Source organism: Macaca fascicularis, chromosome 2, assembly GCF_037993035.2.
Source record: "Macaca fascicularis isolate 582-1 chromosome 2, T2T-MFA8v1.1".
Taxonomy (NCBI): domain Eukaryota; kingdom Metazoa; phylum Chordata; class Mammalia; order Primates; family Cercopithecidae; genus Macaca; species Macaca fascicularis.
In genome coordinates this window covers 105,745,666-105,763,846 of record NC_088376.1, presented here as the reverse complement: position 1 = coordinate 105,763,846, position 18,181 = coordinate 105,745,666, and the positions used below count along the sequence as shown (strand labels likewise).

General features: G+C 44.0%; 1 protein-coding gene across 17 annotated transcripts; it reads right to left on the bottom strand.

The window, feature by feature from the left end:
- Positions 1-4,838: 4,838 nt before the first annotated feature.
- ZNF662 (zinc finger protein 662) lies at positions 4,839-14,996 on the bottom strand. 17 transcript variants are annotated; one of them, XM_074031844.1, is made up of 7 exons: positions 13,995-14,996; positions 13,004-13,130; positions 12,626-12,758; positions 12,258-12,374; positions 9,902-10,019; positions 9,481-9,582; positions 4,839-8,144 (listed from the first exon to the last, which is right to left on the bottom strand). In XM_074031844.1, the coding sequence occupies exons 4-7, from the start codon at positions 12,285-12,287 to the stop codon at positions 7,117-7,119; spliced, it is 1,278 nt and encodes a 425-aa protein (XP_073887945.1). In that variant the 5' UTR covers positions 12,288-12,374; positions 12,626-12,758; positions 13,004-13,130; positions 13,995-14,996; the 3' UTR covers positions 4,839-7,116. The 17 variants fall into 17 exon arrangements, with proteins under 17 accessions (XP_073887945.1, XP_065396526.1, XP_073887943.1 ...); XM_065540454.2 differs by having other exon boundaries at positions 12,626-13,130; XM_074031842.1 differs by lacking the exon at positions 9,902-10,019.
- Positions 14,997-18,181: the final 3,185 nt, after the last annotated feature.

The following is an 18,181-nucleotide window of genomic DNA, read 5'->3' as shown; positions in this document are numbered from 1 at the left end:
TAATTAATTGGCATAAAGAAAAATAAGTGCTTAGATCAAATATATTTTGACGGAAAAGTAAGAGCTCCAATGCCTCCTAGTTCACGTGACTTTAATCTTTGAGAAATAAAAACCATCTTAAAGATTATTGGTAAAATATAAATGTCTTCAAAATGTAAATATGTGATCTAAATTATGCAGTTCAGATACTAGGTTTGCTAAATGTTTTAAGGTTATGAAGTCCTTCTTTGGCTTTTGAGAACTGTTCCACTTGACTGCTTTACAGCTTGGTAAGGCCTGGGGACATATGGAATTAACCACTCCTCTATGCTGAAAAGAGTCAAGCCTGACCTGCCCCTAGAACAGAAGTAAAACAACTTACCAGGTTTTACATTAAAGTTAAGAATTGCTAAGAGTTATCATTATAACGTGTAATTGAGACTCCTGAAAATAGATTTACATGCAAGGTGTGTAAGAACAGTAAAATGTATTTTTAGTAAAAGATTATAAGAAGGCATGGGAATGTAAATTTTTGCCTAGGGTTAAAGGATTGTTTTAAATTAGATAAGATAAAGCTAAAGGTTTAAACAAGTTATGAAAGGTTTCTAAATGCTAATCTTGCAAAAGAAATTCTGTGTGTGAACATTAAATTCAAAAGGGTATTATATGGTTTTCTGTAAAATTGAGAATTGAAATAAAAGTACAATAAGATTTTCTTAAGGCACTAATCTGCTCTTTAGCAAAATGTGTAACAGGTTATAAAAGGTTTATAAGAATCTTCCCTCATGGTCAAACTGGTTAAGATTTGATAGAATGGCCTATAAGATTTCATTTTTGAAGGGGTGGCCTGCCCCTCCACACCTGTGGGTGTTTCTCGTTAGGTGGAACGAGAGACTTGAGAAAAGAAATAAGACACAGAGACAAAGTATAGAGAAAGAAAAGCTGGGGCCCAGGGGACCGGCGCTCAGCTTACAGAGGACCCACGCCGGCACCGGTCTCTGAGTTCCCTTAGTATTTATAGATAATTATCTTTACCATCTTAAAGATAAGGGAGTGGCAGGACAATAGGATCGTTTTTAGGGAGGAAATCAGCAGTAAGACATAAGAACAAGGATCTCTGTGACATCAATAAGTTTAAAGGAAAATTCTGTGCCTAGAGATAAACCTTTTAGCAACATTGTTTCATCCTATCACATGGGGATAAACCTTGGACAATACCTAGCTTTTTTAGGAACAAAGACACACCCTGCACGCCCAAAATCCATTAAACCTTGAGTTACCACAGCACATGTCTCTTGCAAGGACAAGGTTGGGGGTAGGGTCACAGATTAACAGCATCTCAAATACAGAACAAAATGGAGTCTCTTATGTCTACTTCTTTCTATATAGACACAGTAACTGGCTGATCTCTTTCTTTTCCCCACAATGTTTTAAACTGGGGTTGACAATGCAAGGGTGAAATTTGGTTTTCTCTCTCTTGAACAGGATTTTCATGTAATAGTAAAGGCTAATTAAAGGTTTTTGCTTTTTCAAATTTTTGAGTTATCATTTTGGCAAAATTACTTACTTATAGTAACCTGGAATTCTATTTTGTGTGTGTGTGTGTGTGTGAGATGGAGTCTTGCTCGGTCACCTAGGCTGGAATGCAGTGGCACCATCTCGGTTCACTGCAATCTCTGCCTCCTGGGTTCAAGCAATTCTTGTGCCTTGGTCTCCCGAGTAGCTGGGATTACAGGCACCTGCCATCATGTCCAGCTAGTTTTTGTATTTTTAGTAGAGACAGAGTTTCATCATGTTGGCCATGCTGGTTTCAAACACCTGACCTCAGGTGATCCACCCGCCTCAACCTCCCAAAGTCCTGGTATTACAGGCGTAAGCCACCATGCAGGGCCTGGAATTCTATTTCATAACATCAAGTGTTTTAAACATCTAACATATGTGACAGGCTTCCCAAAATCAAATTTCAGCTTCAAGGTTCTTTCCCTATCCCTTGCTGTTGGATGCTACAGAGAGCCCCTGAAACATCCAGAAGAGAGGTAAACAGGATTATTTGACATGTTTACGCACATGGAATTGTCAAAATTATGTTTAATCTTCATATTATATTTTAGTGAATATTAATATTATATGTTCCAAAATTGTATGGGATGTCTACAATTCTAATGTCTGAGTATATGCTCTCAATCATAATTAAGGTTATTATGTTATTGTAAACCACAGAGATAACCAAATTTTCTTTGTCAATCATGTTTGTAACTGTAACTACCCTGGACATTTTGTCATTCATAGACAATTGTCTTGTTTTGATCCTCTTCAAAGGATGGTTTATAATCAGCCATAAGGCTTTGACAGGTGCTCTCAAATGCAGGTTTCTGATAACCTTGGAGATTGTGACATTGGAATGAAGGAAAACATGCAGGACTCACGAAGGGCTGAAATGTTAATTAATACCAAACAGAACAAGAGTTAACAGAACATACTGAACTAAAAGAAAACTGAAGTGATCTTTTTTTAAAGTTTTTGCTCGAAATGTTGCTGATCCTTGTTTTGTTTTCAGAGTCAAGGAAACTTATTTTGAGCCATTTACAGCCTTTAATAATTGAGTAAGGTATACTCATGTGATCAAAATTTGGAGCATATTTGTTTCTCTCCTACTTGCTTCTCCAGAATTTGGAAACTAGTTGCGAGTATTCTTAATTTATAGCGATATAGTTTTTTGCATCAGTGCAATAAGAATCACTTTCTTTTGCAACAGGACACCATTGGAGAAACTGGTTGCTTTACCAAGGCTTTGATTGGAAGGGTATGCTTCCCTTTTAGAAATCAAGCTTGACTTACAGAGCCGATAAAAGCCCCTTGGGAAAACTGACTTCATACCTTGTCTACACAGTCCCCATACAGGTTTCCTAATCTGCAGTGAGTAAGGAATGTCACATTCTACAAGGCCCAGGAACCCCATATTCTTGGGACCTCAAGAAGAGAGGAATTCACCCAACTCATAGGTATGTGAGGGTACAAACCCATGGCTGGGCTCAGCATTAAAAATCCTAAGATTCCTTGCAGAACAGAATTCCATCAAAGTCAATTTTAAAAGCCTATGTAAAAATAATTATTCTTGCTGCACTTTATGCAAATAATCAGGCCAAATACAAGACTAAAGTTTATTTTGCAAACAACTCCATCCTATTGTGATTTATTTTTAACAAAAATGAGAACTGGAGAGAGAAACTATGTTTCAAGACTTATCATACATTTGTCTTTAGATTCTAGACTCATTAGTTGTTTTTAAGTTTTTTGCCCACATTTTAAACTAACGCTGATTATTCCTGTGAACCAACCAGCAATCTCCGGCTGCAGCTCAGCAGCAGCAAAAGGGATGAGTAATGTAAAAATCTAGATCAGTATTCTAGTTCTGGGCAATTACCCTGCAAATCCTGCCAGATGATTAGAGTAAATAAGGTGCTTATAACCCGGAGGTATCTTTTTTGGGAAAATAAGACCAAGGGAGCTAACCAAAGCCAAGCCCCATACACCCAAATCTTAGCAGGCATAACTACAGCTACCAGTTATCTGGGTGTGTCCACAGCTTTAGGATTTTTTTTAGCTGTCCTTACCATCTCCCCTTTGTTTCATTTTTATTATGCCTTCTAATAACCTAGTTTGTCTCTTCTCACCTTCAGGCCATTGAACTCCAAACGTTCATGCAATCAGAGCCTCAAACGATGGCTACCTTTTACCAGGGACCCTTAGATAGGCCTCAGGGAGATCTCACTGCTGTTTTCCCAAAACAGTGCCCCCATCAGCAGGAAGCAGTTAAGATTGATCACTATCCTTATCCTTATTCTAAGAATAGATGTACTTATCCTTATCCTAAGTTTGATGTACTTCTTTAGAGGGGGAATGATAGAGTCAGGAGACAGCCAAATGCTGCCCAGGTCATTGTGTACAGGGGGATTGCCTAAACATGCCCATGATGAAAAATTTCATCCCTTAACACATACACAGTAAGAGAAATAAATCAGTGTGGAGTGGTTCAGACTAAGGGCCTGCCTGCACACTGGGAGAATGGGGTGGAGCCACCAGGAATTCATGCAGGGGTAGAAGACTGGGCTCTTCAGCTCATGTGTGGTGGCCTGGTATTCAATTTAGTGAGATGGAAAACCTGCATGCACGACCCCTCTTTTTGTTGAGTTTTCCTTTTCACTTAATAAATTCTGCCCTCCTCATTTTTCAGTGTCCCTGTGCCTAATTTTTCCTGGTCATGAGACAAGAACCTGGATTTTTGTTCAACTAAGGAGGAAAAAATCCTGCATTAATGGTATGACTTAAAGCATCAGTTAGATAGTATGCATGAAATTAACCTTAGGTCATGAGAGCCACCTATTTATTATTTTTATTTTTTTGAGATGGAGTTTCGCTCTTGTTGCCCAGGCTGGAGTGCAATAGCACAATCTCAGCTCACTGCAACCTCCACCTCCCAGGTTCAAGCAATTCTCCTGCCTCAGCCTCCTGAGTAGCTGGGATTATGGGCATGCGCCACCAAACCTGGCTAATTTTTAGTAAAGACGTGGTTTCTCCATGTTGGTCAGGCTGGTCTTGAACTTCCAACCTCAGGTGATCCGCCTGCCTGGGCCTCCCAAAGTGATGGGATTATAGCTGTAAGCCACCACACCCAGCAAGAGCCACCTATTTAGATGCTCAACTTCCAAGCAACTGAGATAAAACTGAGGAGCTTATGAAACTACTAAGCAAGAGGAAAAGGTGACACTGAGGAGCTGTATGAGAAAACAATGATTTCAAACACAAGACAGTATTAGTGTGGCTAAGTTGCAAATAACAGAAAACTCAACTCTAACTCGTTTGACAGAAGATGTTTATTGGCTCACATAGCTGAAAAGTTCTGAGGTAGGTCTGCTTCAGGTAAGGCTTGGTCTAGTGGCTCAAAAGATGTCACCAAGAACCTAGTTTCTCTCTGTTTAATCACTGTCTTCTTTGGTATTGGCTTTAATCCTCAGGCTCCATATGGTAGCACCTGGAAGCTTGAGAATCTCCCCTTTTAATAGAAAAAAAAAAGTTGCTATAATTCTAGGCCTCACATTTTCCTATGTGCCACAAAGAGGACAGATAATATCTCCTCTGGTAGCTCTCAATGAAGAAAAGCCTCTCTTTTCCAGAAAACCCAGTATCTCCTCATATCACAATGGCTCTGTGGCCAAGGGGATGGGATAAGCTGATTGACACAAGCCAAACAGGGTCCACTCATGAAGATGGTGATGGTGCTAAACCACATAGCTGAGAAAGGATACCTTCCCAAAGAACACCTGGGTAACTGTTCCCAGAGGGAAGGGGAAGAGATGATGGAAACCAATAAAAGATGACCACTTCCAAAAATGTTGTTTTATAAACTCCTGATTTCAAGTAGTTAGTTAATTCTATAATTCTTAACTTTCCTGTGTAGACTCTACATGTTCCTCATGTTTGTTTTATCTCTGGTCCTGGACCTAGGGAGGGCATTTCTGACTCTGATGCCAATACTGGATTACGTGAAAACTTTTCAACTATTGACTGGATGAAGCTATCTAACAAAGCATTAACCACCACCATAAAGTGACCATTTCTCCCTCCCTTGGCAGTGGCCTCACAGCTTATCAGAATGTAGGCTATCATGGTAGTGAAGGATGCACAGACTGGGAGAGGATTTAGGATAGGAAGCAATGAGAGGGGCTGGAACTATATAAATTTTTATGAAAAAAATCTCCAGTTGAGTTTACATATTCCCAATCCCAGAATGATGTCTGATAAAACAAATGCAATCAGGTCTCTTAAGACCTGAATTGGCCAGGCGTGGTAGCTCAGGCCTATAATCCCAGCACTTTGGGAGGCCGAGGCAGGTGGATCACAAGGTCAGGAGAGCGAGACCAGCCTGGCTAACATGGTGAAACCCCGTCTCTACTAAAAATACAAAAAATTAGCCAGGCATGGTGGCGGTCACCTATAGTCCCAGCTACTCAGGAGGCTGAGGCAGAAGAATGGCATGAACCCGGGAGGTGGAGTTTGCAGTGAGCTGAGATTGCGCCATTGCACTCCAGCCTGGGCAACAGAGCAAGACTCTGTCTCAAAAACAAAAAAATTAGGAAAAAAAAAAAAAAAAGACCTGGATTACCCTCTGCTGTTTCCCTAAATTTGGTGGCCTCAAAAGGAAAGTAACTTCTGAAGAAAAGGTCCTAGAGTTGATAATGTAACTGCAATGTTGCTTCCATCAAATAAGGTTTTCAGTGAGACAGAGTTATGAAAAGCAGTACTAATGAACACTTGTATACAAAGAGTATCTACAGAGATACACAACCAGTAGCAGTGATTGCCTCTGGGGAGAACTCAAGAGATAGGAATGACAAGGAAATTTACTTTTCACTGAACACCCTTTTCAACTATTTCAATTCTTTTTTATCATGAGCATGTTATATCTAGTCAAAGATTAATGTTTCAGGATTTGAAAAACAAAAGAAATGCAGTGTTGGTCCTCAGAGTCATTTAGCTGGGGTTAAGACTAAGAGACTTAAGACTATTAGAAAAATATAAGATAGCACATAATTAAATACTAACTTGGGTGGTACTGATTACAAGTAGAAGAGGAAGAGAGATCTGCTTAGTTGAAGGAGCTGGATCTGAGTGATGAAGGGAAACGAGAAGCACAGGAAAACAAGCAAATCAAAATGGGCAGAGACATAAATATGTACAATTAAGTAAAGAACAGTAAACTCTGCAGTCAGAAAGGCCTGGCTCCAATTTCAACTCTATAACTTACTGAACAACCCTGAATGAGTTTTATAACCTGTTTCAACTCAGATTTCTCATTTGTAAAACAGGGAGAAGAGCACCTACCTTAGTAGGATTGTTATGCATAATGTATGTAAAGTGGTTAGCACCTGATACAGAGTAGCTGCCCAACTAAATGATGCCTTGTATAAACATCATAGAACAGGGGGACCAGTCTTGCTAGACTAAATGCTCAAAACGGCAAGATAATACTGGCCATTAAAGTTAAGGGTTACAGCAAATTGTGAACAGTCATCTCATTTTCTCTCTGGGGTTCCTGCAGCATAAGAATTATAAACAAGTATCACCATCATGCACTCTCTAAAGTTCAATAAGGTGAGAGATTTGACAGTTATAGGGCTTTTCTCTAGCATGGCGCCTCTGGTGCTTAATTAAGACAGAATTCTGACTGAAGGCCTTCCCACAGTCATTACATGTATAGGGTCTTTCCCCAGTATGGATTCTTTGATGTCGAATAAGGTGTGCCTTGCAAAAGAAGCTTTTCCCACAGTCAGTACATTCATGAGGCTTGTCCCCAGTGTGGACCCTCTGGTGCTGAGAAAGATCCGAGTTCCACATGAAGCCTTTCCCACAGTCCTTACATTCATAAGGCTTCTCCCCAGTGTGCATTCTCTGATGTCGAAGAAGGGCTGGGTTTCGAGTAAAGCTTTTCCCACATTCCTTGCATGTGTATGGTTTCTCACCAGTGTGGATCCGTTGATGTTGTGTAAGGCTTGTGTTCTGACTAAAGCCCTTTCCACATTCCTTACATTCAAAGGGTTTCTCTCCAGTATGTATTCTCTGATGACGAATCAGGTTTGACTTCCAAACAAAGGCCTTAGCACATTCTTGACATTCATAGGGTTTCACCCCACTGTGAATTCTCTGATGTGCAATGCAATGTGATCGAAAACTGAAAGCCTTCCCACATTCCTTACATCCATAGACCTTTTCTCCATTATGAGTTTTCTGGTGTTGATCAAAGTCCTCACTTTGATCAAAACACTTGCCACATTCCTCACATATATAGAATATTTGCTCACTTAGAATTTTGTGATGTATACCAAGGAGGTTACTGACATCAGTATTCTCTGAACTCTCTTCTACTGAGATCATCTCATCCTTGACAATCACTTCTATAATATCATTTGAAGAACTTTCCATACTTCCCCCATTGAGGTAACCAGGCCATCTCCCTAACCTGCTTTTCTCTTCACAGGTTTTCCCAAACCATAATTCCTGGGATCCACACCACCGGGGTCCACTTGATAGGACCATGAGGTCCTGTGCTTCCTCAAGAATTTCCTCCTTCAGAATAAAATCTTCTTTCTTCCTCTTCAACACACCCTCTGAAAAAAGAAATCAGAGCTTCAAATGTCATCATTATCCATGACAGAGCGACAAAGGTCACCAAGTGGTATTAATACGTCCACTTCTCTCCAACTGCCACCTGTCTCAGTGGCCCTGTCCTAGCTGAAAATGGCAAAAACAAGGCTAATACACAGAAAGAAACCAAAAGTAAAGACAGCAACTAGATAGAATCCCTGAGGGCTATGATTCCTGGCCCCAAACCAAGTACCAGAGTAGGCTCTCAGAAAACAGATGAATTGAATCTAAGGAAAACAAAGTCAGAATTCTTCCTAGGTAGCTGAGTACAGTTTGTAACATGAGAAGAACAGGCCAGGACTTAGGGCAAAGGACCTGTTCAGAAATAAGGAATCCTTAGTGGTATACCTGGGAACCTGGGCTTGTCACACACAGCACACAGTAGCAAGAATGAGCTTCCCGGCCGGGCGCGGTGGCTCAAGCCTGTAATCCCAGCACTTTGGGAGGCCGAGACGGGCGAATCACGAGGTCGGGAGATCGAGACCATCCTGGCTAACACAGTGAAACCCCGTCTCTACTAAAAAAAAAATACAAAAAACTAGCCGGGCGAGGTGGCGGGCACCTGTAGTCCCAGCTACTTGGGAGGCTGAGGCAGGAGAATGGCGTAAACCCGGGAGGCGGAGCTTGCAGTGAGGTGAGATCCAGCCACTGCACTCCAGCCTGGGCAACAGAGCAAGACTCTGTCTCAAAAAAAAAAAAAAAAAAAAAAAAAGAATGAGCTTCCTCATATTTTTCAACACTAAAAGGAAGTATAGTCTTCTCTTTCAATCCAATCACCAAGTTCACCATGAAACCATGGAAAGTGCCTTCTCAAACTACTCCAGGCAGAACTGGGCAAAGACTCCCTCCTCTTTGTTCTCATAGTGTCTTACTCACATTCTGTTACAGCTTCATCATTTTTCTGTAATTATAAATTTATGTATAATGTCCCATGAGACTGTGAGTCCTTCCAGGATAAGGGCCATATATGACTTGATTTTTTTATCCCTAACAACTAACACAATGAGTAAAACACAGCATCTACATTAAAAATATTGGGTGATCATAGCAGCCAGATGGGGCAGGCCATCTGTTCAGTTTAAGCCTAAGACAAAAGACCCATCCTAATTTAATTAATTGAGCTTGTCCTAATTAAAGTTGGAAGCTTAGGGTTTAAGTTTTCTCTTAATTGGCTGATTTGGGGATTTGGCCCCCAAATTTGTTTAGAACATGAATGGCAAAATGGACTTTTGCATCTTATAAAAGAAAGACAGGAAAAGGTGTGACTGAGAGAAGAATGCTCATTTCCCTCTCACTTACCAGGACAAATTAGGCTTGGACCCTCTTCTTGCAGTTTCAGGTTTAATGGCTCTTCTACCTGCTCAAGATGGGAAATCCCAGCAGGTTTTAGAAATGGATATCCTGCCAGGGTCAAGATACAAATAAGGCTGGTTCAGTCAGAGGAGTGAGGCCCATCAGGAAAAGAGCAGACATGGAAGTGGTAGGGAGAGAATAAAGGTGGGTGAAAAGACTGGTAACATAGATAAGCAGCAATTTGAAGGTATAGAATAATAAGGATAGGCTGGGCATGGTGGCTCACACCTGTAATCCCAGCACTTTGGGAGGCCAAGGTCGGTGGATCACCTGAGGTCAGTAGTTCAAGACCAGCCTGGCCAAACATGGTGAAACCCTATCTCCATTAAAAATACAAAAAAAATTAGTCAAGCATGGTGGCACACACCTGTGGTCCCAGCTAGTCGGGAGGCTGAGGCAGGATAATCACTTGAACCCGAGAGGCAGAGGTTGCAGTGAGCCGAGATTGTGCCACTGCATTCCAGCCTGGACGACAGGGCAATACTCTGTCTCAAAAAAATAATAATAATAATATAAAGGATAGAAAATACTGGAACAGAGAAGTTGCAATTCCATCAGTTCCCAAAGATATGAAAACATATAACTCACTTGAAAATGTCAAGAAGAAATAGAAAAGACTAAGGCCTCTTCGTCACCTATCCCTATGAGGTGAAATCAAGTTCACATAGAAAACAATCAGATAGGATGGAATTGCAAAGAGCTATTCTTGACGACTTCCTGTCTAGGCAGGCTATTCTGGGAAACTATAAGCTCCTAGTTTCCTTCCTATCCATTTATTGCTTTCTCATTCCACAAAGATTCAATGGATGGGGTCTCTCTATGGCATCCATAAGAAACGGACTCACACCCTCACTCAGTCACTTTCCAAAGTCACTTCCTACTCAATAACAGACATCTCTGTTCACAGAGATCTACTCTAACATACCTGACTTCTGCTTTTGCTAGAACTGTCGCTTTGTAACATTCATCCAAAACCTCCTAAGAAACAGATCAACTCTACACCTTCAAATGACAACCTTTTCTTTTCTTTTTTTTTTTTTGAGACGGAGTCTCGCTCTGTCGCCCAGGCTGGAGTGCAGTGGCCGGATCTCAGCTCACTGCAAGCTCCGCCTCCCGGGTTTATGCCATTCTCCTGCCTCAGCCTCCCGAGTAGCTGGGACTACAGGTGCCCGCCACCTCGCCCGGCTAGTTTTTTGTATTTTTTAGTAGAGACGGGGTTTCACTGTGTTAGCCAGGATGGTCTCGATCTTCTGACCTCGTGATCCGCCCGTCTTGGCCTCCCAAAGTGCTGGGATTACAGGCTTGAGCCACTGCGCCCGGCCTGACAACCTTTTCTGTTGCCAAATCCAGGGACTATGTATCCTCTTAGTATTAACTTCTGTAAGACAAAAGTGGACTTTGAGTAAGGATAGGTATGTGCCAAGAAATCAGCTGCAGGTCAGAGAGTTAGAATTCTGCTCAAGGAGTAACTTAGCTGTTAGTTTTCTACCTAAAGCAAAACAAAGCAAAGCAGAGAAACTCCCTTAGGTGGTGAGGAGAGGAAGCACTGAGAATGTAGAAGACACTGTGGTGGTCTCCCCACACCCATTCCCCTCCTCCCCACTGTAAAGTAGCTATGCCCTTTGTAGGGAGCTGGAGTGGGGAGTTGGGTATCCCAACTCCACTCCCTAGGGTAGGCTCTGACTTAGATAAGCCAAGCAGGTTAATCCCATTCCACTGGCTACATGGGAGACTGATTCAGATATCGGCAATTCAGACCAAGTCAATCAGTGCACAGTAGTTACCCTGCCACAGTGATTGATTTAGAGTTGGCATATGACTTAAGGTAGTCCATTAGAGCATACTTGGCACTTTGATTCACAATGTTTAAAGCCCAAGGAAGGCCTGCCAGGTTTCTTCTCCTAGGTATGAAGCAGCAGAGTCCTGTTACTACCACCAATCACCTTACAACCAAAAGGGGAGCCAGACTGTAGACAAAGCCAGCACATACAGAGACAGAGCAGAGAATGTAATTCTGATCAAACTGTACCTGCAGCCCACTCTACCTCAGACTTCCCAGTTACATTAAACAACAAATTCTTTTTTGTTTAAGCCAGTTTGAATTGGGTTTTTATACTTGCAATCAAGAATATTCTAATATGAAAAAACACAACAAGGAACTGTGAGAATGAGGAAATTGGGAGCACAGCTCAAGTCTCACTGCGCCCAAAAAAGAGCCCTATGGGAAAATGAAATGGGGCCAAGGAGGCAACCAGGAAACACAGTTATCACAAGGAAACTAAGAGTAAGAAAGTCCTGTTGGGCCTAAAGTAATCCCAGGGCCTTCCCCTGAGAAACAGGAACTATTTGGCTGAGGGTTGAGAGTTCTTGATTTCTAAAGATAAAGATGGCCATTACATCCCAAGCTGGAAGACTGTAAACAGGCCAGGAAGCAGAAAGGGCACCAAAGATCGAAGTAAACAGGAAACTCATGGAAGATACATCATAGTCATGATAACAGCAGAGATGGGGAAGAGGCAAAACAGGTTAATGAAGATGGCACACAGAGGAGTCAGGATGAATAAAACAAGGACTCAAGAAGATGGAAAACTATGGGAACACAGAGAAGAAATGGAATCCCACTAGTGTCTACAACACTAGGTTAAAAGAACATCTATCTATGGCATTTTAAAGATCATGACAAGCAAACTGGTCAGATGACCGGCATGTGTGCCCTCACTCACCTGAGGAGATGCTCCTTGGGTCCTCTCCATCCAGAGCTCCCCAAGGAACCGAGCACCAGGGTGCTTCCCCTCGCTCCAGCTGGGAAATCAGAGCTGGTTTGGGAAATGGAAATGCGGCTTAAGAGGAAAAAGATGGGACAGGCAGGTGAGTGGTGTGACACAGAGTAATCCCAAGGCTCCTCCCAGCCCAGTGTCTTCAGGGACAAGAGGGGAAACAACTAGGAAGAACAAGAAGAGGAATTTCAGGGGAAAGGACAAGAGAGGGGCCAGGAGACTTACAAAGGTCAGGAAGTTGACAGACTCAGTAACTGTTTGAGTTAGCAAATGGATGATTTCACTCATTGAGGAATTGCGTCCTCAATTCTTACCTGTCCTCTCCCTCTTAGAGCTCTCATGTTCAGACATCCTCATGAGGATGCTAGGAATTGGCCTGGATCTTGCAAACAGACAGGGCGGGGAACTGAAGGCTCAGTGGGGCACCATGAATCTGCTCTCTTCTCACTATACTCACAACACAAGGGTAGGGGTTGGGCAGCTCTCACTCTGGGGCAAGGAAGTCCTGTATAAGGCCCAAACTGATACCAGGACTTCCTACTTCCCAACAACTGCTGAGGTTGGGTCATTAAAAATCCAAGAGCCTGAAGCTGCCACTGAGCTGAGGGTTATCAACAACTCCTGAGCCTTTGAGAAAAAAGGAGCCGGCAAACTCTGAAGGGTGGAGGCAGGGCCCAAAGGGAGACCCTTACCCAGGGAAGCCACAGCCCCATAATTCTCCAGCATCACATCCCTGTACAGCGCTCTCTGAGCAGGGCCCAGGCCGATCCATTCATTCTCAGAGAAGTAGACGGCCACATCCTCGAAGGTCACTGACTCCTGAAACAACATGTGTTTAAATGCCCTAGGACAACCTCAGGACCAGGCCAGGAGGAAGGGGATACAGGGCACCAAAAGGTACTGCGGGGGGTGCCTGCGGGGATTCTGGATTCTGAAAGTCTACAGGAACTCTAACAGCAGAAGATTTTTGCCTCCTATGTACAAAGAGACAGGGCATCAGCTATCAATTTTCTCATGTCTCTTCATCTCTATTTCAGCAAACATTTTCTCCTCTTTTTCATGAGTCTGCAAAAGTTTTCTCGTTTCATCCTTATACCCCAAACCACAGCTGTGCTCTAGGTCCCATCCTTTCTCCACAATGTGTCCTCCTTCAGAGGTCACCCACCCTTGATAACAACTATCATTTCTTAAGCCTGTGCCAAGCATTTGACACGTATTGTTTATGTCTCATAGCCTACTATCAGATCCATTTTATGGAAGAGGAAACTGAGACTCAGAGAGATGAACTTCCCCCAAAGTTCCAGAACTGAGACAGAACCCGGGCCTGTTTGACTCTGACTCTTGCCTGTTATGCCACACTGTCTTCCGTCCCCATTCCTACCGCTGCTGCCCCTGTGTAGGACTCTTCCTCCTTTGTCCTCCCCAGTTACTGCCACTAGCCAGAGGCAGCTGGGGCTCCTCAGAACATTCAGGTTGCCCTGGACACTGTACTCAACAGGACAGATCCTCGTTGTGACTTTAATCCCTGCACCCCCCGACTCGCAACACACTCTCACAAAGATCCCACCTCACTTGCTTCCCCACGTCCCAATCTCCATGTTCCCATTTTCTATATCTCTAGGAGTCTCAGCTCCTGCACCTTCTTTGTCTTATCCTCTTCCTTAAGAAACAAATACTGCTCACCTCCAGCCATTGAGACTTCCTGTAATTCTCAGCTACTGCCTCCTTCAGGGTCTTAGTCTCCATACTGTGGAGGAGCCCATTCTGGTCCACTGCACGTCAGTCCTTGTGCACTACAAAGTCTCCACAGCTATTGATCCAGCACTCCAGGGCTCCAGGGCTTTGGCTGGCTCACCTTTGTCTGCCTAAGAGTCCACATTCCTCTGCACTACAGACAATTCCATTTACTACTCACAGACCCAGCTTTCCTGGCCAAAATCATCAGCCACCACCACTCTCATCCCCTATCCTGTCACCATTCCATTGGAAAACCAAATTCTTTCCTCGCCCTGTTCTGTGCCCTTGCACCTGCGGCTACTCTTGCCGAAGATCCAGTTCTTCCCTCCTGATCCTGCATTGCAAATTCCTTTTCAACCTAATACCCAGCTCAAACATAACCAGCTCTGTAAAGGTGGCTCTGAAATTCTGGCCATTCATCGCCCCCCGCGGCACCCTGTGCGCTCTGCCCCAGCAGTTGGCTCAACCACGTGCAGATGCACGTCTGCTCTCCTTGAGGCTCATGTCCCGGGGGTGTCGACTCCGCTGTGCTGCCTGTCCCTCGAGGCCCCTCACTCTGGGTTGTAACCCCATTTCCCAGCCGCCGCACCACCCGTCCCCGGGCCTAGAATCCAGGGCAGGGCCAAGCCTGCTTCCAGGCTCCGGCCCCGCACTCACCGGGCGCGCCCGGGGCGGCGCCGGCTGTCCCTGCAGCAGCTCCAGGTCAGGGCCGAGGCGTGTCCTGCTCGCCAGGGCCGCGGCCGCCATAGCCCGGGTCGCCCTCTGGGAAAGCGAGCGCGCGCCAGACCCGACCGAGGCTGTTGGGGTCAGGAAGGAGCGCTCTGGACCTGGGCAGGTCTGACACGGCTACCCTGAGCCCTGCAGCCACCTGAGTAAGACCCCGACTCCGCTCCCTGCCAGCCCCACGCCCAACTCCTCGTGCTCCTCGCCAACCAGACCCCAGCATCCGGGAGTCCGGGGCTCGGGCGGCTCCGGTTGCTCTAGGACGGCGGAGGGCGCCGCGTCTCTGTGGTCCTCCTTTCTAGCTCTGGAAGGGAGGAGAGAGCGGTCCGGTTCTCCTGGAGACACAGACGATCCCAGGGGCCGCTACCGCGGTAGGGGTGCAGGCGGCTGGGGAGGACTCCGTCCCCGGCGCTCTAGGCCATCCCTTCCTCTCCAGCTCGCTGCACCTGAGTGGACAGGTATTTGCTGACAGGAGATAGCGGGTACTTCACTGGACTGCACCTTCTCTTTTATCTCTCCTTTTACCAGTTTCTACATTCCCAGAGCAGACCTGTATTTTATGTTATGTCTTTTAACATTCTCATCTTTGTGCCTCTAACATGCGCCCGATGTCTAGCACCTCCTGGGGAGTAATTTCTTTAACTGCCAAGAAATATTTGTAGAATTGTCCACGAAAAGTCAAACTGTAAAATATTTGAAGAGATTTATCCTGAGCCAAATATGAGTGACCATGGCCCGTGCCACAGCCCCAGGAGATCCTGAGAACATGTGCCCAGCGTGGTCGGGCTACAACTCGGTTTTACACATTTTAGGAAGCCATAAGACATCAATTAACACATGTAAGATGTACGTTGGTTTGGTATGGAAAGGTGGGACAACTGGAAGAGGAGGCTTTCAGGACATAGGTGGATTCAAAGATTTTCTGAGTAGCAATTGGTTAAAACAGTTAAGTTATTGTCTAAAGACTTAGAATCAATAGAAAGGGATGTCTCAGTTAAGATAAGGGCTTGTGGAGACCAAATTTTATCATGCAGATGGAGCAAAAGGAAGAGTAGACAAACAGGCCAGCTCCCCAGGTCCTCATCCTACATGCTAAAAAGAATGCCATGAAACAAAAGGGAGCTGGATGCCAGCAATGTGAGTTTTCGGATACCCCATTTCTGAGGAGCCAATTTTAGACTGCAACAAAGTAGACTATAGCACTAGACTATAGCACTACTTTGTTGCAGTCTAATATTGGCTCCTCAGAAATGGGGTATCCGACAACTCACATTGGGTTGAGTAATGAACCTATGTGGTGGCTTATGCTCTTGAGAGTTCTTAACCATATGTGTGATAGGTTGGGAGGTGGAATTATGGACTTGGAAGGACCTACGCTCCTCAGGATATAACTGCAGACTACACTACTTCCTTCTGGGGGACAAAAGTCTCATGCTTCATCAGAACCTTGGAGGCGACGAAAACCTGTCTCATGACAGCCTCCCATAGGAGATAGGAAAGGGAGTGAGGGATGACCTTGTAAAGCTCCTCTCATCCCCTTGTGTTCTGGAGGATCACAAGACAACCTGCTAAGACTTAGATTAGCTGCTGTTCATGCCTTTTCCTGTGTGGCCTATGTAGCTATGTGCAAGGTAGCCGGGGTACCATGGCAGAGTCATTCGCCTACAACTCGACCTCCCAACCTATCACACATATGGTTAAGAATTCTCAGGAGCATAAGCTGCCACTTAGGTTCATCAGATACTCTAGTTAATTGTACTGATAAAGACTTGGACCAGATCCATTCCATTTCTTTTAGGCAACATCAAATCAGAGTAACCATGATTGCGAGTCCCTGTAGTTTAATCAGGCCCACTGGATGGTAGACATATTCCCAATCCAGAACCAAGCCAGTTAATATGGCTGAATGCAGGCAAGGCAAGAGGTGTTGGCAATGGCACATATCGCACCTGAACTGACGAGTGGGAAATCCAAAACCATACAGTTGTCCACTATCGGTCATGCTAGAGAATTTAGAACAATAAGTGGTCTGTGAAAAAATGTGCAAAAGAGTCCAGTGACAACAGAATGAGGCTAAAGGGAATAATATCAACTTTCAGAAAGTTAACTTTGTTATGTTTTATCTTAGTGAGGCTGTTCCTTTCTGGAGCCAGTGGTTTTGGGAAGATTGTGATAGTTTTAAAATTAAGATTGTTTGTTGGCCAGTGGTCAAGTTGATAGCGGTAGCAGAAGTCTAGGTTAAATTGGCCAGATATCCTGCAGATTGTAGCTAAGAGAAATTAATGGACCTTCCTTCTGAAACCACCTTTGCAAAAATTATAAGAGAAAATTATGATGGTGAAAGAGATCTGAACTAATCGACTCCATCTTGCTTTTAACTTCCAAGCTGTCATTGTTCATTCCTGGGCATGGCCAAACTAACTTTGGGAGGCCCTTGGTTTATAATTTAACTTTGAAACAAAGATGATAACAGCCCTTTTCCAAAACAAACCCCCTTCCTGCCTGCAGACTAGACTGCCCTTGCAGGACTAACAAAGTAGCCACAAGATTAGAAATTATGTTTTAAGAGTCATGCAGCTGGAGGCTGGAAGATTCTCAACCTCCCCGAATTGTTCCTGGGGATAATATCACTCTTATAAAACCAAAGATCAGTGCTTGAGATGTTTTGGAGACCCTGCACACAGTGGATCAACTGGCACCACCCAGATCGGTAAACTGGCCCATCTGGTATTGTGGCCCCCACCCAGGAACTGACTCAACACAAGAGGACAGCTTCAACTCCCTATGATTTTATCTCTGACCTGGCCAATCAGGACTCTCCACTTTCCAACCCCCTACCCACCAAATTATCCTTAAAAACCACAACCCCCAAATTTTCAGGGAGACTGATTTAAGTAATGATAAAAACTCCAGTCTTCCATATGCTGGCTCTGCATGAATTAAACCCTTTCTTTATTACAATTACCATGTCTTGATAAATCAGCTCTGTCTAGGCAGCAGGCAAGGAGAGCCTGTTGGGCGGTTACACTTCTGCCCTGACAACCCAAAGTCTAAGGTGTTCTCTTCTTACCAACCAGGATTGTTGTTCCTCTTGTTCCACAGCTACGTGATCAATATGACTCGTCTCTGCAACAATCACTCCACCTATTTCCCAACTCCCCTGTGTCTTACACACCATACACTCAGACTCATCTCTAGTTAGTTCAGTAGTTTCTTTCTTATATAACTTGTAGAATCCTAGAATGTCTCCCACCTTCTGACATGTGGGCCACGCCAAGACCACCTTAGGAGTTGTCTTCTCATATTTACGATTTATGGTCACTATAATCATTATCTATAATTGGCCAAATCCAATTAGCACAGCTGGATGGCAACACACACACACACACACACACACACACACACACACA